Source organism: Bubalus bubalis, chromosome 3 (genome assembly GCF_019923935.1).
Source record: "Bubalus bubalis isolate 160015118507 breed Murrah chromosome 3, NDDB_SH_1, whole genome shotgun sequence".
Classification (NCBI taxonomy): Eukaryota; Metazoa; Chordata; class Mammalia; order Artiodactyla; family Bovidae; genus Bubalus; species Bubalus bubalis.
The window spans coordinates 36,288,014-36,309,124 of NC_059159.1; the positions used below are offsets into that span (position 1 = coordinate 36,288,014).

At 53.3% G+C, this 21,111-nt stretch overlaps 3 protein-coding genes and 2 long non-coding RNA genes across 18 annotated transcripts in view; 2 read left to right on the forward strand and 3 right to left on the reverse strand.

Moving 5' to 3' along the window:
- The first annotated feature begins 6 nt into the window (after positions 1 to 6).
- Positions 7 to 879, forward strand: LOC123332661. Its single transcript, XR_006549596.2, has 2 exons — positions 7 to 224; positions 475 to 879. It is a non-coding gene; the product is annotated as an uncharacterized LOC123332661 (long non-coding RNA).
- On the reverse strand, positions 589 to 8,265 carry BCL6B (BCL6B transcription repressor). Of its 3 annotated transcripts, none has more exons than XM_044939365.2 (9): positions 8,110 to 8,265; positions 7,373 to 7,563; positions 6,914 to 7,135; positions 6,459 to 6,803; positions 6,074 to 6,198; positions 5,156 to 5,320; positions 4,945 to 5,075; positions 4,693 to 4,830; positions 589 to 2,057 (listed from the first exon to the last, which is right to left on the reverse strand). In XM_044939365.2, exons 2-9 carry the CDS (start codon positions 7,549 to 7,551, stop codon positions 2,040 to 2,042), a joined length of 1,323 nt encoding a protein of 440 aa, XP_044795300.1. In that variant the 5' UTR covers positions 7,552 to 7,563; positions 8,110 to 8,265; the 3' UTR covers positions 589 to 2,039. The 3 variants fall into 3 exon arrangements, with proteins under 3 accessions (XP_044795300.1, XP_006060184.1, XP_006060185.1); XM_006060122.4 differs by lacking the exon at positions 589 to 2,057 and adding an exon at positions 2,221 to 4,290; XM_006060123.4 differs by lacking the exons at positions 589 to 2,057; positions 5,156 to 5,320 and adding an exon at positions 2,221 to 4,290 and having other exon boundaries at positions 8,110 to 8,264.
- Positions 8,266 to 14,115: 5,850 nt separating this feature from the next.
- C3H17orf49 (chromosome 3 C17orf49 homolog) lies at positions 14,116 to 17,022 on the reverse strand. Of its 8 annotated transcripts, none has more exons than XM_006060117.3 (6): positions 16,805 to 17,022; positions 16,525 to 16,619; positions 15,792 to 15,893; positions 14,925 to 15,115; positions 14,594 to 14,716; positions 14,116 to 14,386 (listed from the first exon to the last, which is right to left on the reverse strand). In XM_006060117.3, exons 1-6 carry the CDS (start codon positions 16,823 to 16,825, stop codon positions 14,322 to 14,324), a joined length of 597 nt encoding a protein of 198 aa, XP_006060179.1. In that variant the 5' UTR covers positions 16,826 to 17,022; the 3' UTR covers positions 14,116 to 14,321. The 8 variants fall into 8 exon arrangements, with proteins under 8 accessions (XP_006060179.1, XP_006060181.1, XP_025136523.1 ...); XM_006060119.3 differs by having other exon boundaries at positions 14,116 to 14,382; positions 16,805 to 17,016; XM_025280738.2 differs by having other exon boundaries at positions 14,116 to 14,382; positions 14,594 to 14,698; positions 16,805 to 16,966.
- Positions 17,023 to 17,149: 127 nt separating this feature from the next.
- Positions 17,150 to 18,846, reverse strand: RNASEK (ribonuclease K). Its single transcript, XM_006060116.3, has 3 exons — positions 18,690 to 18,846; positions 17,919 to 17,995; positions 17,150 to 17,535 (listed from the first exon to the last, which is right to left on the reverse strand). The coding sequence occupies exons 1-3, from the start codon at positions 18,765 to 18,767 to the stop codon at positions 17,394 to 17,396; spliced, it is 297 nt and encodes a 98-aa protein (XP_006060178.1). The 5' UTR covers positions 18,768 to 18,846; the 3' UTR covers positions 17,150 to 17,393.
- A 200-nt stretch (positions 18,847 to 19,046) lies between these two features.
- Positions 19,047 to 21,111, forward strand: part of LOC102398273 — a 111,962-nt gene continuing 109,897 nt past the window's right edge. For all 5 annotated transcript variants that reach the window (XR_006549599.2, XR_006549597.2, XR_006549598.2 and 2 more), the window contains exon 1: positions 19,047 to 19,615. This is a non-coding gene — a long non-coding RNA (uncharacterized LOC102398273). The remainder of the gene's footprint in view (positions 19,616 to 21,111) is intronic.

Genomic DNA, 21,111 nt, shown 5'->3' on the forward strand with positions numbered 1-21,111 from the left:
CCAATAAGGACGCGGGACTCCTCATCAGGGGGCGGAGCCAGAGGGGCGGGGCGGAGTTTAGAACCTGTCTTGTACTGGGCAACGAATGGGGCGCATGCGTGCAGAGGGGACTTTCGGAGGCCAAATAGTTGGGTCCACGTGACCCAGGGGTGTGCTCTGCTGCAGCTTCGGTCTCGTGTCCACCTAGCGGGCTAATTTGACCGGATTTCTGCAGAGATGCGCACGTAAGGAGTCCGTGGGGGTTAGTAGTGGGTAAGCTGGTTCAGGAGAGGAAAACATATTTAATTAGGGGTCCAGGAGTTGAAACGCGGGGCGGGGGTGGGGGGCGTAGAGCGATTATAAAATAAGATTAAATCTAGATGCCTGGATCCCGGAGAGGGTTCAGAGGCCAAGGAAAGAGAATGGGCTGTTGGATTCCTGGCATATATTTCTGTAATGGGAACTTGTTCCTGTCTCTTCTGTTCCCACTAACAGGAAACCTACAGATCATAGAGACCAAAAATAACTGGGCAGAGGAAGTGCATCTGTGAACTCACTCAGCCCCACCAGCACCCGTCTCCAGTGGGGCTGGAAACTTTCCCTCTGCCCTCTGGTAACAACCACTTCCTAACCACATTTTTCGATCCCATAATGGGATAGACTAAAGAGACAAGCCATGACCACTGGTACAATCAGCCCTTCCTTCCCAACCAGTACCCAGTTCCTCCAACCTTATGTAGCACTAATGATTTGGCTTCAAGCTCCTTAAAACACTGACCTTGAAATCTGAGCTCAAGGGGTCAGACAAGTGGGGCTGGGGTGGGGAGGGCGGCTGTGTAATTTTAAAAAGCATATTGAGCCTTATACTTTTTTATATGTGGGAAATAAAAATAGTCATACCCAAAAAGTTTTTTTCTTTCTCTCTCTCTCTCTTTTTTTGTAAGTGGAGCAGAACTTTGACCGGTAAGGACTATATCAAAGATGTAGAAGTTGGTATGGCTATATAACATAATAGTTAAGAGCACAGTCTGTAGAATCAAATTGTAGTTCCAGTCCTGGCTTCATCACTTACTAACTTGGCCAAGATACTGAATCTCTCAGTTGGTTTCCCTACTTGTAAACTGAGGTTAATAATAATTCCTACTTTTAGGTTGTCAGGGGGTTGAATTAGAAAATCTATACACTAAAATGCCTTGGGCTTCTCAGGTGGTGTTAGTGGTAAAGAACTTGCCTGCCAGTGCAGGAGATGTAAGAGATGTGGGTTAGATCTCTGGGTCAGGAAGATCCCCTAGAGGAGGGCATGGCAGTCTACTCCAGTATTCTTTCCTGGAGAATCCCAGTCTCTCCTGTGGACAGAGGAGTCTGGTGGGTTATAGTCCATGGGGTCACAAACAGTCAGACATGATTGAAGTGACTTAGCATGCACATGAAGCAGGAGATAAGTAATATTAGCGGGTCTTATTTTAAACAGGGGATAAGCCATAGAGGGAGGGGAAGGGAGGTTTTCCTTTAGTTTGTTTTGTGCTTAAAAAACATCTAACCCATGTCATGGGTTTTAAAAGACTGAGACACACAACCACAAACTATAAATGTTGGGAGGAAATTATTCCTTCCATGTTAATGGACTTATTTCACAGATGAGGAATTTTAAGTCCAAGAGGGAGGTAATTTATCAGAATTAGTGACCCTTCACCCTCTGGGCAGAACAAGCTGTGCATCCAAGACACACAGGACAAGAGAAAGGGTTGAAGAGAATTGAGTACTAGGCACTGGATGGATTCCAAGAAATCACTGCTGGGGGACGGGTAGTGCTGGCACACTGGCTCTAACCACATGGTCTTCTCACCGCCACCTCTAGCATCTGTTGTCCTTAGGGGACCCAAGTCCTATCCATTGTCCATGGTGGTAGGGGGTGTCCCAAGCATCAAGTTCCCCTGCACAGATGCATCCCCCAGCATCTTGGTATTATTTGTGGCTTCCTGGTTTCTCCCTGCTACCTCCACATCTCAAGGCAGGAAGTGACTTCAGAGCAGCAGGATGCAGGTGGCTCCGGAGAGACTTCATGAAGTCACTGGTTCCTACACAATGAGCCGGAAGGCAAGGGCAGGGAAGGGGAGAACAAGGGCTGCTTAAAATGGATGGGACAGTGGGATGGGCACAAAATCCAAGATGGTATCCATGAGGAAGAACCCTCTTTCCCCAGTCCCCAGATCGCCACAGACAAGAACCCAGGACACAACAAGCAGCACAGAGAGGCTTCTTTATTCCATGATTCTGATCTTGCAAGATCTAACATCTCCACCCCCTGGCACTCTCCACCTGCCCATCCAATCTGCTTAAATATATATATATATATATAGTTTCTTCTCAACTCTTTCCTCTGCTTTCCCTCCCTCCTTCAATTCTGCACTGAGGTTAAGAGGGAAAGAGGGAAAAGAGTAGCTTTCTAATCAGTCCCCAAGTGACAGCCACTAGGACTGACCTGTCTTGAGGAAGCTCCATCCCACAAATTCAAAGTGCTTCTTACCCTCTACCACATGTCCCTAAACGAACAGGCCCCAGAGCAACAGGGGCAGGACTGTAATACTTCAGAGTATCACCTAACATTCCAGACACTCCACACAGTTAAGAGACAACCCATTTCTAACTTTCTACCTACTTGGCCTAAATCAGAGACTGTGTCCCTCAAACAACCTCTTAATCCTACGGGAGACTTGGTCAACTAGATGGTCCATCAGTCAGTCTTTTAAAGCTTTAATCCCAACACTAATCTCGATCATAATCCCAACTATAGCAAATCCATAATGGAACTCAGCCCCTTTTCTGTCCCGTGGAAGGTTCTAGTGCTTTCACTGGTTCCAGACAGGAATGTAGTGACGGGAAGACCAGGTCACAGACTCAGCTTTTCTAAGGTAAGAAAGTTACCAAGCACCTGTGACTTCTAGAGGCAAAGAAATCTCTGAAATCTGGACACTTGCCAGAAGATGTCCAAATACCTACCAAAGGAAGAAAAGGTCATCTCATGTAGAACCCCCAGGGAACATTCTAACCCAGATGGCTCTGCAGTAAAGGAAAGGTCATAGTCTTTACTCAAGATAATTCTCCCCTAGGTCATAGCATTCTTAAGAGACTGGGAAGACTCCGAAAAGATTGCATCATTTCTGATATGGAATTGCAGATCTCTCCTGCATAGAGGGATCAACTTCGTGCTAAGAACAGGCCCTAGAGGGAGGACTGTGGGCTCAGCTCAAGCTCCTGGGTGAGTTCTATCAGATAGCCAAAACTACCATGGAGCCAAACCTAGGTGGCCAGACTAATAGGACAGTCAGGGGCCTAAGAGAAAGCCTCTCAAATCATCCCCCAATTTCCAGGACTGACAAAGGCCCCACACCCACTGCCTCCAGGAGGTATGTACTGCCTCCAGGAGGTATGTATTACCTCCACTTCATCATAGGTTCTTTGAAGAACAGAAAAAGTCTATATCCAGTGCTAGCCTGCTAGAAAACCTACAATATTCAGAATATTTGAGAGGGTTCCTGACCCAATTCCACAAACCCACATGTTCCCAGAGCTGCCCTAGAACAAATAAAGGTTCCAGACCTAGAATTGAAGGGGCAGGGCACAGGGAACTCTTTTCTCCATTTTAAACAAACCAACGAGCAAGTGGGAAAAGATAAAAGTTAGACAATAATAATATAAAACACTCAAGCCAAAGGAGGCAGCCAAGTGCTAATCTCTGCCAGCAGAGCTGTGACCTCACATTCTGAGTTTCAGGTCACTTTTGATCACACTTGTAGAAGAGGGACATGGGAAATGCACTAGTATGAAGGCCCTGGTGCCACCCAGAAGCCTCAATAAATTATATTTACAGATAAATCAAATGAGACGGGGGCTGCAGGTGGAGGCCTGATTCCTTAAGGAAATCAGGCTTCCAGTCTCTCCGCTCCAGCTCCTAGCTTGTTCTCTGCTCAGAAACAATATCGATTGCGGGGAAGAGGTTTTGACCAGCAAAACAGAGGCAGATCAGGCCAGGATCTCCCACCCCTGATCCCCGCAGTGAGAAATTAAAGGTGGTGGCCGTCGCTGATATCCAGGGGCCTCGCACACCCCCACGCCCAAGCCTGGCAGCGAACCCAGGCGTGAGCCGCAGCTTTCCGTCTTCCGGGAAGGGAGTGGGGCCGGGGCGGCACTCGGCTAGGACCCCCCTAGAATGTGGTAGTGCACTTTGGTGTTGGTAGCAGCTCCGTGTTTCTGGCGCAGATGTAGCCGAAGTTGACTCTTGTGCCGGAAATGCAGACCGCAGGGGTCGCACTGTAAGATGACAGCCGGGTCAGGTCTCTTCCCCACCCACGACCACCTTTTAGATGTTGAGCGAGGGAGAACCGCCCAGCACTCCACCTGAGAGAAGCTCTTGGGGATATAGGGAAGCCTCTTGAGTCCCCACATCCTCCCAAATCCTCAGGGGAAGGCCTAGGAGGTCCCCTTCAGCAAAGCGTTTTTCCACCTGTCACCTCCTCTCCAGGACTGCGCCCCCTCCAGGAGCCTAACTTCTATACCTGCCACCCCTACCTTCGGCCCCACCCCTTCCTCACAAGGACACCGCCCACCTAGCCTCGATCTAAAGGCCTCCAGGCCCGCTCCTTTCAGAGCCCCGCCCGTCGGTAAACAGGAGGTAATTCCAAGGCTTTGGGCTAGGCCAGGTCGGGTACTCACGTGGTAAGGCTTCTCTCCGGTATGGATGCGAACGTGACTCTTGAGGGTCTGTAGGTGGCGGAAGCGAGTCCCGCAGGTGGGGCAAGGATAGGGCTTCTCCCCGGTGTGGATCAGCACGTGCGCGCGCAGATGCGCTACCTGGGAAAGGAGGGAATCTCAGACCGCGCCCCTGGGAGGGACGAAGCCCTCCCCATTCGGCCCACCTCGCCCTCTCGCAAATTTGTCTGCGATCAGGCTCTGAAACTGTCGTACCTGTACAAAGCGCGAGCCGCATGTCTCGCACTTATAGGGCTTCTCTCCCGAATGGATGCGGCTATGCGTTTTCAGGTTAGCCGGCCGGTTAAAGCGGGCTCCGCAGATGGAGCAGTGGTAGGGCTTTTCCCCTGGAGGCGGGGAGGAAGGGAGGTCAAGGAGAATAGCAGTGGGCACCAAGGCCAGGGTCCTCTCCTTGCTCCTCCCCTACCTGTGTGCACCGTGCGGTGACTGGCCAGGTTGCCCTTATAGCGGAAGGCAGACCGGCAGAGCTGACACTTGTAGGGCTTGTCCTCATCCCCAGAAGCCACGGGGTCCAGCCCCGATGAGCACCCAGCCACAGCCTCACAGTTCTGGCAGCTGAAAAATTCACCTCCTGGGGAGGGGGTGAGTCATGACAACAATACCAGTGAATTCTCAGACTACAGGGTAATAGGTTTTGTTTTGTTTTGCCCCCAATTTACTGTTAAGGCTGCTGAGGCTCATTTGACCTGCTCTGGGCCACACGGTTATTTGAGAGGACAAGCCAGGATCTGTCTCTATGTCTGTATAATTTGAGAGTATTCTGCTAATCACTCCAATAGTGGTGGTAGGAGGTGGAGGCCCCTACTTATGGGTGGAAGTTTCTCTTTCTCTCTCACTCTCTCTCTTTTTTTTTTTTTAATTTTAAAATATTTATTTCTTTGGCTGCATCAGTCTTAGTGGAGGCATGTGGGATCAAGTTCTTTGACCAGGGATTGAACCCAGGCCCTCTGCATTGGGAGCATGAAGTTTTAGCCACTGGACCACCAGGGAGTCCCCCCCTCTCTTCTCTCTTGCACCACCCTGGATGACAGGTTGCCAGAGAGGCTTTGCCAGCCCTGGGCTGACCACTCAGCCCTGGATGGGAACACGCCAGAAGTTCCCAAACACTGCTGCTCATTGGAAGCTTTAAAAAAATACTGATGCCTGGCTTCCCCTTGCAGACATTCCGATCTATGGGGTGTGACCTGCACAATGCGATTTAAAAACACTCTCTAGGTGATTCTAATTTGAAAATGGACTAGGCCTTCCCTGAGGTCTTTTGGCCCCAACTGGCCTTGAGGAGCCACAGGAGAAAAGCCAAGGGGGTAGAAGGAGAGGCTCTTACCTGGTGGTGGATGAGCCCTCCCAGAAGGTGACCCAGTGGTCTCTGGAGCCTGGGGTGTGAGCTGATGGGGGGTACTGACTGGAGCCTCACATTTGAACTGTAGAGTGGCAGCAGTTGGAGAAAGCCTAGGCAGATGTCAAGGCCCAGAAAAATGATTAGGAGACATCATATGGTGGGTTATTGACCAATGTGCCCTATCCAGTTGTATTGCCAAGGGCGCACCTCAGCAAGTAAGCCTGGCCTCTGGCCAGCTCCCTAAGGTGAAGCCCACTCCCTCACTTCCTGTTACTGATCACCCAGGCCCAATGGTTGTGCCTCTTGAGCTGAGGCTACTGCTACGAATTCTGGGGTTGGGGTGGGATGGGGTGGTTTCCAGTTTCTGTACCTGCTCTGGGGACTGGAAATGGGTCCTTCTTCACTGCTGCTGCTGCTGGAAGCCTCATCTCCACTGGGGAGCCGGGCCTGGGAGCAAAGTTGACCAGAACTCTCCCTCGCCAGGCTCCCTGCTTGGGAGGCCTGAGAGTTCAGTATGATGAACTTGTATTTTTTCCAGTTGCAGGCCTTGGGGTCTGGGCTGTGTGGACTGGGGGGCCTTTGACTGCAGCTGCGAGACTCAGTAGGTGGGTCAGGGTGCCCTTCCGAGCGCCTGGGACTGCCTGGCGGAGGGGCCGTTGGCGGCGTGGGGGGTTCTGCCTCCAGGGGCCGCAGAGATATGCCCAAAGGTTCATAGCTGAGAAAAAGTGCGATGGACATTAGTGCTATTTCCTAATCTTGGCCTCTGCCCTTGACACCTGGGATGCCATTTCACCCACGAGGAACACCAAGTTGGGGCTCCCTCACCTGGCCTGGATGAAGCGGTGGCATGCCTGGACCACATGCTCCATCTGCAAGTACGTGGCGGCCGCGAGGACTGCTGGTGCGGTGGCCGGAGAGAGACGTAGGCGCGAAGTGTACATGAAGTCCAGAAGGGGAGCGAAGCCCCCGGCTTCGGGGCCCCCGGGCAGGGAGAGCATGTCTACCCCCACTCCTGCACGGCCTCGGAAAATTGAATAGAAGAAGCCACTGGAGAGAGGGAAGATATGTCGGGTTAGGGGCTGGGGAACCAAGGGGGAACTCTACCCTGTCGAAAGCCCCGCTCCTATAAGAAGCCCCGCCTCCCTAACTCTCACCCCTCCCTCAATTCCCTGTCGCTCCGCCTCCTGTTTGTGGAAGGCTTGGCTTCCGTGTCCTCCCAAAGACCTTATAGCCCCGCCCCTTTCCTATTTGGTCCCACCCCACTTCATGAACCACCCCTCGAACCTGCAGGCAATAAGAACTGCCTTGTGAGCTCGAAGGGGTTGCCCGCCAACCAGCAGCGTGACGTCAGTGAGGATCCCGCGCAGGCGCAGCTCATTTAGGTTGCCGAGCACGTCGGAGGAGTGGCGAGTAAACTCGCGGACGTAGCCCAGCGCTCCCTCCGGGGTAGCGGTGGAACCCATAGCGACGGAGGCCTGCGGGTGCCAAGGAAAGGGCTCAGGGATCCTTGTCGTCCCAAGACGCCTTCCCTTCCGCAGTTTGCCTCTTCCTCCTGAGGTGCAGGGGAAAGTCCCCGGCCCCGGCTCACACAGTTTTACTTAATTCATCTCGTTCTGTCAGCCCTCAACCTCAGTATCGACCGATTTCCTCCTCTAAGATTCCACAGCGCTTGGAGCGAGTTGAAGTGTCCCACACCGCTGCGTCGATGGCAAGCGTTGGGAATCCAGTCTGCAGCGCCCTTACTTAGACTCCCAATGCCCTTCTAGTATCCCCATTTCCCCTCTGCCTCACCGCGAGCCTGGTCTCAGGTGTACGATCCTGCCTGGAGACCCCAGACGACCTGTGGTCCTCATCCCTCCATATCCCAATCGAAGCTCCCTTCCCCGAACCACGAAATTCCACTCTCTAGTCCTGGATCCCTAGTTTAGCCCAATTTCTGGGCCTCGGTCTTCCTACCATCAACAAGCCCCAACCCTCTTAAGGGACCCAGGAGTCTGCCTCCCTCAGTCTCTGGTTCTTACCCCCGTCCTGCAGGGGCTTCAGCTTCTCTTCTCAAGGGGGGCGGGGTCTCTCTCCCCTCTTGGCCTCGGCTCCTTTATCTGGCCGGGATGTCGGGGGCGGGGGTGGAGGTGGGGTGAACGCCTGGGTCTGTATCCTTCCTTCCTCGCTCTCCAGATGGCGAACCCGGGGCGGGGTCTCCGGCTCCAGGGCGGGACCTCGGAAACGCTTGGGTGGTCGTAACGTAAGGGGTCTTGGGCCACTGAAAGTGGAACCGAGGGTGGGACATTGGTATTGGGGAGGAGGTTGGGGATGTTGAGATGGGAAACATGGGTGACTAAGTCGTTGGGTGACTTAGGTCGTCGGGGGACCCGGGACAGCGAAAATTTATGTGTTGGCTTTAGAAAGGAGCCTCTTACAGGAGAGGGAATACAGCAAACCCCTGCGCCTGCAATGTACGGTATTAAGGAAGATTGAGGGGAGCCCAAAGAAACACCGGGTTTGGGGAGGAGACAGTGGGCTCCCGTGGGGTCTCAGACAGGGAGGGTGTGGTCATTCAACAGACTTCTCTAGCGGGGCCTGCAAAAGAGGGGCTCTGACCGGGCGCGATAGGGAGGGGGCGGATATGATTTCTAGTTCGTTTCCTTTCATTGTCCTGCGACCGGACGGCTCCGCCAGCTGCTTCCCCTCGAGGAGGTGGGGAAAGCCCCGGGTGGCGGCCGAGAGACGCTCAAGAGACCTAGGGTCCGAACTTTTCGCTCCCGACGCTCTTCTCAATCCTTTTAGGGATCCAGAGAGGCAGATTCCCGCCCAAAGCCTGCTCGCCCTCCCCCAGTCCCAGCTCTTTAGGGCCTTGAGCACCCGCCCGTCGGCGACGCTTAGAGGCTGGCGGGACGCCGCGGTCCAGCGCGGCAAGCAGGCGAAGCTAGGCAATGTTCGGCTCCTTCCACGAGGGGGCGGAAGAGCACTAGCCTCGCCGCGCCCTTCGTCTCCACTCGGCTGGGGGTCCATTCATCCGGGGGCGCAGGATCATTTAGGTCTGGGCGGTCATTCTCCCCTTCTTTGCTCGCATTTACTTTGTCCAGGGGACTAGGGTTGGGCGGAGGGAGGGAGAGTTAGGCGACAGAGGGGACTTCCCTCTGAACCTGGGGTTCCTGCCTGGGGTGAGAAATCCGCGGGCTTTGGGAACCAGAGAAATGAGTGAGACAAAGAGCCAGGGTTCTGAGTCCTGGGAGCCCAGGATTCTTATTAACCTAGATGCTATTATCTATATTTAGAGGTGATTTTTTTTTTTTTTTTTTTTTTTAAGTGAACGTTAATGTAATGGCTGGATGGCGTCACCGACTCGATGGACATGAGTTTGAGTAAACTCCGGGAGTTGGTGATGGACAGGGAGGCCTGGCGTGCTGCGATTCATGGGGTCGCAAAGAGTCGGACACGACTGAGCGACTGAACTGAATGTAAAAGTTAGATACACTGAACCAACAGAAGAGGAAAGGGAGGGTCTCAGGGTAACGAGAGAGGGCAGAAGGGGCTGATAACCCCAATTTAAGTCCCTGATCTGGGAGATAGGCACGGGTCACACCCTCGTATTTTGTTTGGGAAGATGAGGTTCATTTGGAGAACGGAGATGAGGTTCATTTGGATAACGGGGGCCAGAGCTGAGTCTAGCTGCCTTGCATTTGGGCTCAGGAACGTCTACAATTGCCCAGTAATGACTGGCCATAATCCGTGAAGCTGCTTATAGAGACCTGGGCCCTCTTCAGAACTGAGGATGTCTTTATTTGGGTGCAGGAAAGAACTGCTGAGACATTGGGAATGGGGAACTAGGAATTCGAGATGGTGTGGTGGCTTCTGCAAATGAGGGTTACTTTGGTCTCTGCCCAGTTGGAGGTGGGAGTTAGACCTGCAGCTCCTTTGGTATCAGGGTGGAGTTACTTTTATTGTTATCTGGTCTATCTGTCAGATGTGGGGTGTTGAGTTACTGTGATCATTCTGGGCCCTGAGGGCTGCATTCAGGGTTGAGGGTCAGTAGTAAGTCTGAGGTATGGAGCTGACCTTGGGCTTCCCGGTGGTTCAGTCAGTAAAGAATCTGCCTGCAATGTAGGAGACCTGGGTTTACTCCCTGGGTCGGGAAGATCCCATGGAGAAGGAAATAGCAACCCACTCCAGTATCCTTGGCTGGAAAATCGCATGGACAGAGGAGCCTGGTGGGCTTTAGTCCATGGGATTGCAAAGAGCTGGGCACGACTGAGTGACTAACACTTTCATGGAGCTAATTTTGAAGCTATATTAGTTCTGGGATTCTTACACCCACAGTCAGCTAGGTTCTTCGGAGATGGATGAAAATTTGGTTTAGGGTATTCATAGTCATTGGTGTATGTGGACAATCTGATTTCAAGTACAGTAATCATGGTGGTTTTAGGGTATAGTCTGATGGGGGTACCAGATAAAATTTGAGGTTCAGATTATATTTGGGGGGGCATGAAATTCAATTTGGGGCTTTTATTAGCTTGAGGTGTAACATAATAGGAACCTGGGAGCAAGTTTGAAGGCCTTCTGTGATTGTGGGTCTTTGCTGGGGAGCCAGGCTTTATATTTGAATGTTGTGCAAGTTTGAAGGCCTTCTGTGATTGTGGGTCCTTGCCGGGGAGCAAGGTTTTATATTTGAATGTTGTGCAAGCTTACTTTGAGGAGGGGGATATTTCTATGTATGCATGAGAGCCAGGAGGCTTTTTCCAGGGGGAAAAACAAGGTGAGGGCTGAGGGTAGGAGACTACAGTTTTGCGGTGTCCTTATTTTGGGGTGTTTTGCCACTGCTTGTTGCATTTGTTGAAGCTGAGTGGTAGATCATGATGTGAGATCAATTTTAGGGTTCACTTAATTTGGACTATGATAATGGTTTGGGATATCCTTTGCTTTTAGCTCCCTCTCACCCTAGACTCTAGAAGTCTCTTTAGTGAACCTCCAAATATACCCAAGATTTGATGGAAGAAATTTGGAAAGGGAGTGTATCTCCTTTTATTTTTATGTGGCCTGGATAGATCTGAGGGAGAAAAGGCGGTTTCAGATTCTGAACCCCAATTTATTAAGGGCACACACCTCTACTTAGGGGAAGGCGGGGGGAAGTGGAATATCGTGGTCAAGTGGACACTCCTGACTAGGGCAATGCTGTTGAAATTGTGGCAAGGAGAGGTGGTGATGAGGTACAAGGAGGTGAATCTTGTACCCTGATTTTCTAGGATAAGAGCCCCAAACAGAAAGCAGACAGAGGACTGGGAGTGTGGGTGAGATGAGGGGGGGTTCCCCACGGCAGCAGGGGCTGGGGGGTAAGCCAGGCCAGTTCTGCACACCCCGGTCCCTGCTCTCTTCAGCTCTCCTCCCCTCTCTCCCTCCCACCGCCCACCCCCCCAACCCAAGGAAAAAAAAACTGCCTGTGCAACAGCAATGGCAGATTCCAATCCTCCAGGCTTTCCTAAACCACCACGGAGACCAGCCAGGGGGGAGGGGAAGGGAGGATCGGGCTTTCCTGCTTCCCTAAGACTGGGGCTATGAGCTTGACCTCCTGGCCCCTAGCCCTTCGAGGAGTGCCCCCCTCCCCCGGCCTGGAAGCCAGGTGTCCTGGACCCTAGCCCCCGAGCGGGGGGGCCTGGAGAGACGGGAGGAGGAAGGAGGGAGTGACTTCCAAAATTGGCATCGGGACAGAGCAGGGCTGGCGGGAGGCAGGTGAAAGACGGAATTTTCCTGAAAAAACGGGGGGATCTGAGGACCCCAAATTTGGGGAGCTAGTCCAGGACCGTCCTGCCAACATCCTAGATTTTTTTGGGATTTTTTGGGGCCCCCGGGACCCCTCTAGATGGGGTGAGGAATGTAGTGTTGGGGGAATCTGACTGGGGCACTGCAGCTGCCTCTCCCGCCGAGTTGGAGACGGATGGGCTGGGACGGGTTTGGGGGGGGTGTCCCCAATTCTGACTGGAAGTGGAGGAACCCCCTCCTGTGCTCTCTTGTGGGGGTCCCCCCTCCCTAGGGCACTCCCCACTCCCTGAGCCAGCCGAGAGGAAGGAGGCCAGCGATGCGACTGGGGCGGCTCCTTTCTCCTGCACCCCAAATGTGAGGGATGCACCCCAAATTTTGTTCCCTTCAAAATAGGGGACCAGGATCTCAGGGGAGAGTAGCTGAGGTAAGTGGGGAGGAAAGTGTCCCCTGTTTTCAGGAGAGACGTGGCGGTTGGGGGGGAGGTTTGGAGGTGCGTGCTGGGGTGGGGTTGGGCTTTGTCAGTCTTGAAATTGGGGGGATGATTGAAGAGGCTTTCTCTTACACCCCGAAACTGTAGTCCCCCAGATGGAAGCCAAAGACTGAGACCAGAGGGCCCCCCAACATCCCCAGCCGTTAGTATAGTGTTTGATTTCTGTTTCATCCATCCCCACAAAGGCTCTGCCGAGGATGGGAGCTGGGGGCAGCTGTTCAGTTTTGGGGTTATGGAGGGGGATGTGAAGAGCAGGAAGCCTTGGCCGAATTTGATGTGGGACAGATAGGGGTCTCGTCTGAGGGGGTCTGGCATCCCCTGGGGCCTAAAAAGACTGCTTACACCACCATCTTAGATCTTTTTGATTGCTAAGAGTTTTGGGGGGTGTGTCGGAAGAGGGGGTGGTAAAGGGAGGATAACTTTTGGGTTTTAGAGGATATTATTTTGATTTGCGGAAGGGATTTTGGCCCTTGGATTTTGCTTTCTGGGGGGTGTTTTTTAAAAATCAAGTCCTGGACAGGAGAAAAAGGCTGAGGGAAGGCCTAGGGTGGGGGTGGGGAGAGGCATGTTTGTCAGCTTAAACGTGGCTTTCTGGGGTGGGCCCGCCTTCCTGGGCCTGGTGAATAGGCTGGTAGGGGTTGTCGCGGGGGGTGGGACTTGGGTCCTGGGGGGCCATGAGGAGTGGGGACAGTCCCGGGGGTTGAATACCTGGCCCCCAGGTCCAGAAGGCCCTCTTCCTGGGCCCTGCTGCTCCCCTTTCCCCCTGGCCTCCATTTCCTGCCTTTGGCCTCCATCTTGTGGCAGGCCCAGGGCCCAGGGCGACTTCCGGCCCCCCTCTCCCAACCATCTTCCGGCCCCACCACCTCTGGACTGCCAACTCCCAACACTGCTGTCCTTGGCCTTCTGTCTTTCCTTGCTTTCTCTTGGGTTCTGACCCAGGCAGGGGAGGAACAGACACAGGAAGCCTTGGGTCCCTGCCCTTGCTGAGTCGAGAGGCAGTCTGTTGGTCCTCCACAGTCATTCCCTATTTCCTCAGATCCCACCCCCACCACACACTAGGGATCCCTTGAGCAGAGTTCCTACAGGGAAGATGGTTCCAGTCTTACTACACTGTAAGCTCACCCCATAGGCCCCTCTCCCTTCAGTTGCCTGCTCAGCTCCTAGCTCTAGTTTCTTGTTTTCCCCAACCCTTCTTGGGGCCATGTTTGCCTTTCAGCCTTCTCTCTCCCCACCCTTGGTGGTGGGGGTTCTTCACAGCACTGTCTTGTGCTCCCTTTCTCTCAACCCACCCCAGTCCTGCTCCCGCCCCAGCAGCACACTGTGGTTTGTACGGCACTGTGGCCACGTCCAAACCACACTGTGGTGTTAGAGCGAGGGTGGGGGAGGCACCGCTGAGGCTTGGCCCGGGAGGCCACCCTGGAGAAGCGACACAGAAAACATCTGGGGCCTTCTGGTGAGGTGGGAGGTGGGGTGGGGTGGGGCGGGGAATGGGAGGTGTGAAAGCCCTGGAAGCTGCCCCTCTGAAGTCCCCAGAGCAGTCTCAGGAGTACTGGCTGCCAGAGACCCCGGAGTACGTGCTGCCTCCAGAGAGCAAAGTGGAGTCTTTGTTGCCCACGCCCAGCTCCCCTGGCTCTAGCAGCACAGAAATATTGGCACTGGGAAGAAAGCCTGCCAATATTGGCTGTGCTGCTCCAGGCAGGGTGGTGAGAGCTGCCGAGGAGGGGCTAAGCCGAGAGAGAAGTGTCCCCCGTACTCCAGTAATGTCAGGCGGAAAGCACCAGGCTGAGAGGGAGATCTTTATTGTTTTTTGTATAAAAACGTCCATCAGTTGCGGGGGGACCCAGGCGTTGGGGTGCAGATGCTCATACAAGAACAGCAAGGTGGGCTGCCCCGGCAGCCTTTCCACCCTGTCACATGCAGGCCTTGCTCAGAGTCCCAGGCGATCCACAGGTCCAGGGTGAACAGTGAGAGGGGTCAGAGGTGGAAGGCTCAGCATGAGAGCAGAGGAGGATCAGCGGAGGTCAAGAGAAGGCCAGAATCCAGGGTCAGGCTGTCTGGAACAGGAAGTAAAATGGGCCGAGATGGAGCGAGTCCCAAGTAGGACTCCCGCCTCCCCAGAGCACCTGGCTCCTTACAGACCTGACCCCTGCATGCATAGCAGGGAACTTTCTCTTCCCCAGTTCACAGGAGGGGGCTCCTGCTGAGACCCTCCCCACCATCCCCCATCCCTTTAGCTGTTGTGGGAGGAAGAGGACTCCTACCCTGGTCGAAGTTGAGTTTCTTGGCTGGAGGAGTTTCTCCTAGCCCCTCAATATCCACCAGGTCACTGTTGGCGTCCGAGTCATTCAGAGCACTGAGTGTCACATCTGGGAGGGGGGCACAAGCTAGGTACTAGGTTCCCTGATGGTTCTCCCCCCACCCCACCCACTTCCCAAAGTTTCAACCTCTCCTTCCCTCCCTTCCCCACCCCAGCCAGTTTCTGGAAGCTTCACTGGGAGAGGAAAAGAGATCTGTCCTCTGACCAAAGCCCAACTCTCTCACTGAACCGCGGATAGACATCTAATCCCCAGGCAACAACTCCACAGCCCTCACCAGCCTTCTGTTTCTTTATGGGGGGACCCCCGGTCTCGGGGACACTGGAGCTGCTTGGTGGAGGAGCAGTTGGAGGAGGCGACAATACACCAGATGCCACCTTCTTGGGCCCTTTCTTGGGTGAATCGGCTGGAAGGGGGATACCAGAGTCTTCATATACCTTTCGTTTCACGGTGGCCTTTATCTGAGCCCTAAAGAGATGAGAGAGCAAGTTAGGAAGGGAGTCATAAAAAAGGCTGAGGGAATAAGGGGGTGGGGGCAGGGGAGATGGGCCACTCTGAAGGAACACTAGGGAGCCCCTTCATAGGAATTCAGGTGAAGGCCTCAACGACCTTTGCTACGGTTCTTGTTTTCCTGGAAGCTTTGCAGCCAATGAGGGCAAATGGAGCGTGAAGAGTGGAGTCCCTCAACTGAGGAGTGGGAAAGGCCCACCCCCTAATTCTCTTGTGGGAGAGATGTATGGATGTGGAAGGCTACCAGGTTAGCCTGGGTGACCTACAGGTAGATTGAAACTTATTAACAGATCCTGATCGACTAGTTCAGGATCATAATATCTCTGGAAACACCACAGGAGTGTTCAAAAGATCCGTATAAGTAACCAGGGGATTCCTATTAGCAAATTCAATTACTGGGTATCTTAAACTACTGGGTAACCTAAAACTAAATTCATGTAAGGTCCTGATGACCACAGCATTTTAGTTAACTTCTGACCAATTGTGACAATTCTTTTATTCTTTCAGTTCTCGAGGGACTCACAGAGTAGGAAAGATGTTGAGCTGGAAGGGAGTTTGAGGAAGATGGAACAAATGGGTATGGAGGAAGAAAGCTGCCCACCCGCCCTTTCTCTGCCAGCCAGCCCTCCCTCACACTGTCCGTTCCTTGATGACACAGCTGATGTGATTAAGATCGTCCCCAAATCGCTTCACAGCAGCCCTCAGCATCTCTATCTCCGTCTCCGTCCACTTGGCACTGTCAGAAGGGGAGAGGGCAATAGCTAAAGTGGGAGGAGGAGGGATGTGGAGCCAGCCCACAGGCTACGCATTCCACAGCAACCAGCCTCCTCCCTGCAATGTCCAGGGCCCCTTCCATAAAGAGGTCCTCTTTAAAAAACAAACAAAAAAAGCAAAAAAATTCTTAAGGCCCTGTGGGAACCCTGAGGACTCCCATCCAAACGATAATGCAACAACCTTAGAAGAAAACGGCTCCCCCATCAACGTGAAACAGCTGCTGTAAACAGCCCACTGAAACTAATTCAACAAGTGGGGGGGGGGTGTCTTACAAACAGAACCCCTAAACACAATCTGTTGCAATCTGACGGAATTCCACATGATTTGGGGTGAATGGGTAGTGGTGATGGTCTATGCTCTGCCAATGCGCAGCAGGACAGAATTGTGAAATGAGTCCGGATTACGAGCCTCAGTCTGTGGTTTATCTGTCATTCATTCATTCATTCAATAATCATTTATTAAGACCTACTCTGCGCTGTGCCAGGCACGAAGGGAAACTAACATCTGTCCCTGCCCTAGAAGAGTGTCGGTGTCTGTGATCGAGTCCCAGCGTCTGCTCTCAGCGTCCAGGTCCCCAGCCCGGGCTCACGTACCCCGCGGGGGAAGAGTCGGCCACGGGATGCAGCTGCATCGTCAGCTCTCCGAGCTTCGTGAAGGCGGCGCCCGCCGCGGAGAAGATCTCTCCGACCTGGGGGCGGGGCAGCGTTACGGGGGGCCGGCGCACAGCCCCGCGCCGTCCCGCCCGGAGCCCCTAGCCCCACCCCAGGTTGGACTCCCGCCCGCCCCCCGCCCGGGACGGAAGAGCCGCGAGCCAACTGGGGGGCCCGCCCTCCCGTGGCCGCCAGGGAGCGCTGTCCGCGAGGGAGGTCGAACCTTTGTGGACGCTGACGTCATGGCCCCGCGCGCCTCCTCACGGAGACGCCGCCGCTGCCGCTACCTCGGAGCCGGGACCACGAAAAGCCAGGCGGTGCAACGGCTCCGGCCCCCGCGCAGGAAGTCCCGCCCCTCCCCGCAGCTGATTGGCTCCAGTTTGGGCGCTCACCGCCTCACCAGCCGCGGTTACTTAGGCCGCCTCGGCGCGCGGGAAGGAGAGTGGAAGACGCCGCCTCACTTCCGGCCCGGTTTCACTCCACTTCCGTCGAGGGGTCGGGATTCCCTATTTGGAGGCCGACCTCTAACCCGGGTACCCGCCTTCTAACCCAGACACACACACGAGTCTTAAGAGAGCAGTTTCTCTTTATTGTGGAACGGGACGAGGCGAGGGGGCCGGAGGGACAGGGAACGGCCAACCCCAACCTCCCTCCACAGGAGCCGGGCGCCAGTTTGGAGAACAAGGGATTGAGTCTCTCGCCAAGAAAACCTAGTCCGCAGAGGGCGCCAGAATGGGGGGCGGGGGCTGTGACCTGGTGAGGAGAATCTTTAAATAGAGGAGGGAGCTGGAGAGGGGGAGCGCGACCGTGCTCTAGCGCACCATGTATTCCTTGCGCTTATTGAGCCGAACTTGACAGAAAGAGAAGCCTCCGAGGAGGAGGTAAAGGCTCGCCGCGATGAAACAGTTGTAGCTGACTTGCTCGTAAAGGTTGTATATGTTCTGGGGGCCATTCCTAGGGGTGGGGATTAGGCAGAGAAATATCAAACATTAACAGCATACAACATTTGCGGAGCACTTACTAGGTGCCCTGTACCGTTTTAAACGCTTTAACGTGTATTATTCAATCTTCATAACCCTTTGGGGTGAGTTTTGTTATAGCATCCACTTTGCAGGGGTGGACGGAGGCACAGAGAAGTCCAGTAAAATTCTTAACAGCCACATCTAAAGCGGTGGGTTTAGGATGGTCTCTGAGGTCTGACTCCCAAGACTGTTCCTGGGTGCTAGAGAGAGCACCCAGTTTCCCAGGCACCGGGTCCCAAGTGTCTAGCCTCCTGCCATTCTCCGCCCCCTCCCCCCGCCCCCAATTCTGACCCATCCCCTGCCTCTCCAACTTACTCAAAATCTTTCTCCGTGAAGGGGACGTCCTCAATTAGCACAGCAGAATGGACATTGAAAAAGATTCCGAGCATTATCTGAAAAAAGAGAAAGGGTAGGTTGTTTTAACTCAGGCATCTGACCTGGTCGCTGCCTGAACTCCTCCCACTTCGAATGTTGCCACAACATCTGGGTCTGGGAATTACCAGAATGAGCTGGGATTAGGGATGGTTGTTCCCGGATCTGGACTCCGGTCACCTGGAATAGAGCTTGAATGGTGACACAGAGAAGACGTGGTTGGGGCAAGGGCAGGAATAGTGAACAACCCAGGAACCCTGATTATCCTCCTCTCTGGAGGCGTCATTATCACGGGACAGGGCGAAGGGGCGGGGGTAGAGGGAATCGGCACTTCTCCATATTATTTCTCCCTTTAGTGGAGCGGGTAGAGTCCTGAGGAAATAAGGCCTAGCTATCCATTTCGGGAACAAGCGGTCCCTCTCCCCACTGCCCTCCATTCAGCTCAAGGATCTCTCAAGAACCTAGGTCTCCTTTTACCTTGAGGGTACTCCAGATTTACCAGCCCCGGCTCCCATTCCAAGCTCCAGCTTCCCCTCGCCCCTCCAAATCCCCATTTCTCAATCCACTTCTGTCTCATTCTCCAGAGGCTAATCAACTACCCCCTCCAGCCTGTTCGCTGCTTTTCAAGGCCTGGAGTCTCCTAGCCTTCCAGCCCTCCGACACTGAGCCCCTCAGGCCCTCTCCTCTCCGGTTGTCGCCCGGCAGTCCCCTCACCAACATGATCACTCCCCAGGCGCTGAGGACGATGCCACAGGCGGCCAGCTTGGGCCCACAGCACAGAAGCGACGCCATGAAGAAAGGAGTCGGGGATCGCCTAGATATGGGCCAGGCAGGAAATCGGTGAAAGGAAGGCCGTAGGAGCTGGAAAAAGAGCTGGACTTGGGGGCTCGAGCTGCGGAGGACGTAGAGCTGTGAGGGAGACCGAGGGGGCGTAGCCTCCGGGCTCAACCATCGGGCCGGGGGGGAGGGCAGCCAGGCGGAGAACGCTGGCGCCTCCGGGTCCTCTCGGGACTTCCGAGGAGAAGGGCGGTATTTCTGAAATTAGAGTCCACTATTGACCAGTATGGATCAATAACTGGGGCTCGAGTTTTGTAGGAGCAAAGTCCTCCGATTTCTTGGGTACCCCCCTCTCCAGTTTGGAATGGGAGGAACCATGGTGTCACGTGACCAAGTTTGTCAAGTCAGCTGACGAGGAAGAACGGGTAGCCCGGTTTTGGAACAGCGTTTATCTCTGGCGGAGCTCCAGGTAAACTTGGCGATGGGCTGTCAGCAGCCGAGGATTGAGATTATGTCATTTTGGTCTCATATACCTTAGTTTTGAGTGGTGTCCTGCGCTGGGAAAATGGTAATTGAGACAGATTTACACCGAGAGAACGCTTCTGTCTCCTCTCTACTCATCCGTACCGTTTGAAATAGACACTCTGACACGGTAAAAGGAGATGGCAACCCCTTCCCAAGCCCAGGCGTGCTGTCGTGGCTAGAACGCTTTAAAATTGCTGAGAGTTCTTGGCATTGGAGATCCTTAAGTAACGTTTTGTTACCAAACATGGAATACTGAAGAGTTTTGGATACCAAATCCAGGAAAAATATGGGCGTTAGGAAAGTCCAGGGGAAGCGGACTCAACGAACAAACTGTTAAGGTGAGTGGCCCTGCCAAGTGTGCTGGAGAAGGCAATAAGTGCACAGAAATGTCACTTTTCTTCCTTACTGTAAACTGAGAAGACGGAAACTTTGAACACGATAGAGTCCAAGATTTAAAGATATGAATAGGTTATGTACCTTCCAAAGAAAAATTTTGTATACCTCACTGGTGAAACGGAGAAGGCAATGTCACCCCACTCCAGTACTCTTGCCTGGAGAATCCCAGGGACGGAGGAGCCTGGAGGGCTGCAGTCCATGGGGTCGCTAAGAGTTGGACACGACTGAAGCGACTTAGCAGCAGCAGCACTGGTGAGAAACAGGTCTATAGACATTATTCAGGGGAATAGTGGTGTTTGAAGAAAATAATTTTTCCCTGAGTTTTTTGTACCTTTTCTAGTGAGGACAGTGGTCATAGTATAATTGAGAGGGGTCATTTTGATCCCAAGACCCCAGAACCAGACAGACACTGCCAGTGGTTAGCATAACTTTGTGATATTTTCCCCTTTATTTTGTACGTATTGTTCTTTAAAGGATCCTGAAAGAGCACTTGGAACCTGGGAAGCACTTAGAGACCCCAGGGCACTGAAGCTCCTGAGGAAGTGACCTTCAGACATGTATTTTGTGTCTCTTTTGTTTGAGACTGTCTGGAAGGAAACCATTTTGGAGTGAAAAGTTTTTCTTTTGCCTTAGAAGCACCATTCTCATTCGGGGACTTTGGGGGTAGGTGTATGAATAGGAGAAACAGGGGTGGAGGGAAAGCTGCCAAGGTAGAGTCAGGAATTTTTAAGTTGGCCACCAAGCGTGAAGTCAAGCTTCTGGGAAAGGAGGATGAATTGAGGTGGTCGATTTCTCCAAGAAATCTTGCCCACCCTCCCTCCCTTACCACCCCCCCACCCCCCAACATTCTCTGGATGTTTCTCAGATAAGGTCAGTGCCTCAGGCTGCTTCAGGGGCACCCTGGTGCAGGTACTGCCCCTGAGGGCGAAAATCCACGGGGTTTTGTTGTTGTGCTTTTTGCATTTTAAAATGGTTACTAAACTGAACAGAGAATATTCTGTGACACAAGAAGTTCATATTTCACGGTCCATAAATAAAGTTTTATTGGAACATAGTCACATTCATTTACACGTTGCCTGTGGCTGCTTTTGTGCTACAACAGGAGTGTTGAATAGCTGTGACAAGAGTCAGTGTGGCCTCCAAAGCCTAACATATTATCAGACCCTTTCCTTAGGGGCTTCCCAGGTGGTGTAATGGTAAAGAATCCAACTGCCCGTGCAGGACACGCAGGTTTGATCCCTGTATTGAAAAGATCCCCTGGAATAGGAAATGGTGACCCACTCCAGTATTCTTGCCTGGTGGGCTACAGTCCATGGGGGTCACATAAGAGCTGGACATGACTGAGTGACTCAGCATGCACGCCTGCAAAGGCCTTTGGGCTCACAGGATACAGATGTAGGTGGTTTAATTGGGAAAGGAAATAACCTCAGCAGCAGGA

Bases quoted from the DNA above. Each gene is read 5' to 3' on its own strand.
- C3H17orf49 (XM_006060117.3), bottom strand. From the start codon at position 16,825: ATGACGTCAGCGTCCACAAAG. The intron at 14,717-14,924 runs GTGAGGGCTGTG...CCTAGTACCTAG, and splicing joins CATAAAGAAACAGAAGGCTG to CTTGTGCCCCCCTCCCAGAT. The intron at 14,387-14,593 runs GTAGGAGTCCTC...TTCCTGTTCCAG, and splicing joins GAAACTCAACTTCGACCAGG to ACAGCCTGACCCTGGATTCT.
- RNASEK (XM_006060116.3), bottom strand. From the start codon at position 18,767: ATGGCGTCGCTTCTGTGCTGTGGGCCCAAGCTGGCCGCCTGTGGCATC. The intron at 17,996-18,689 runs GTGAGGGGACTG...CTCTTTTTTCAG, and splicing joins CCTGGGGAGTGATCATGTTG to ATAATGCTCGGAATCTTTTT. The intron at 17,536-17,918 runs GTAAGTTGGAGA...CCCCACCCCTAG, and splicing joins TTCACGGAGAAAGATTTTGA to GAATGGCCCCCAGAACATAT.
- BCL6B (XM_006060122.4), bottom strand. From the start codon at position 7,551: ATGGGTTCCACCGCTACCCCGGAGGGAGCGCTGGGCTACGTCCGCGAG. The intron at 7,136-7,372 runs GTTCGAGGGGTG...CCCTCTCTCCAG, and splicing joins GCAGTTCTTATTGCCTGCAG to TGGCTTCTTCTATTCAATTT. The intron at 6,199-6,458 runs GTACAGAAACTG...ACATCTGCCTAG, and splicing joins ATTTCCAGTCCCCAGAGCAG to GCTTTCTCCAACTGCTGCCA.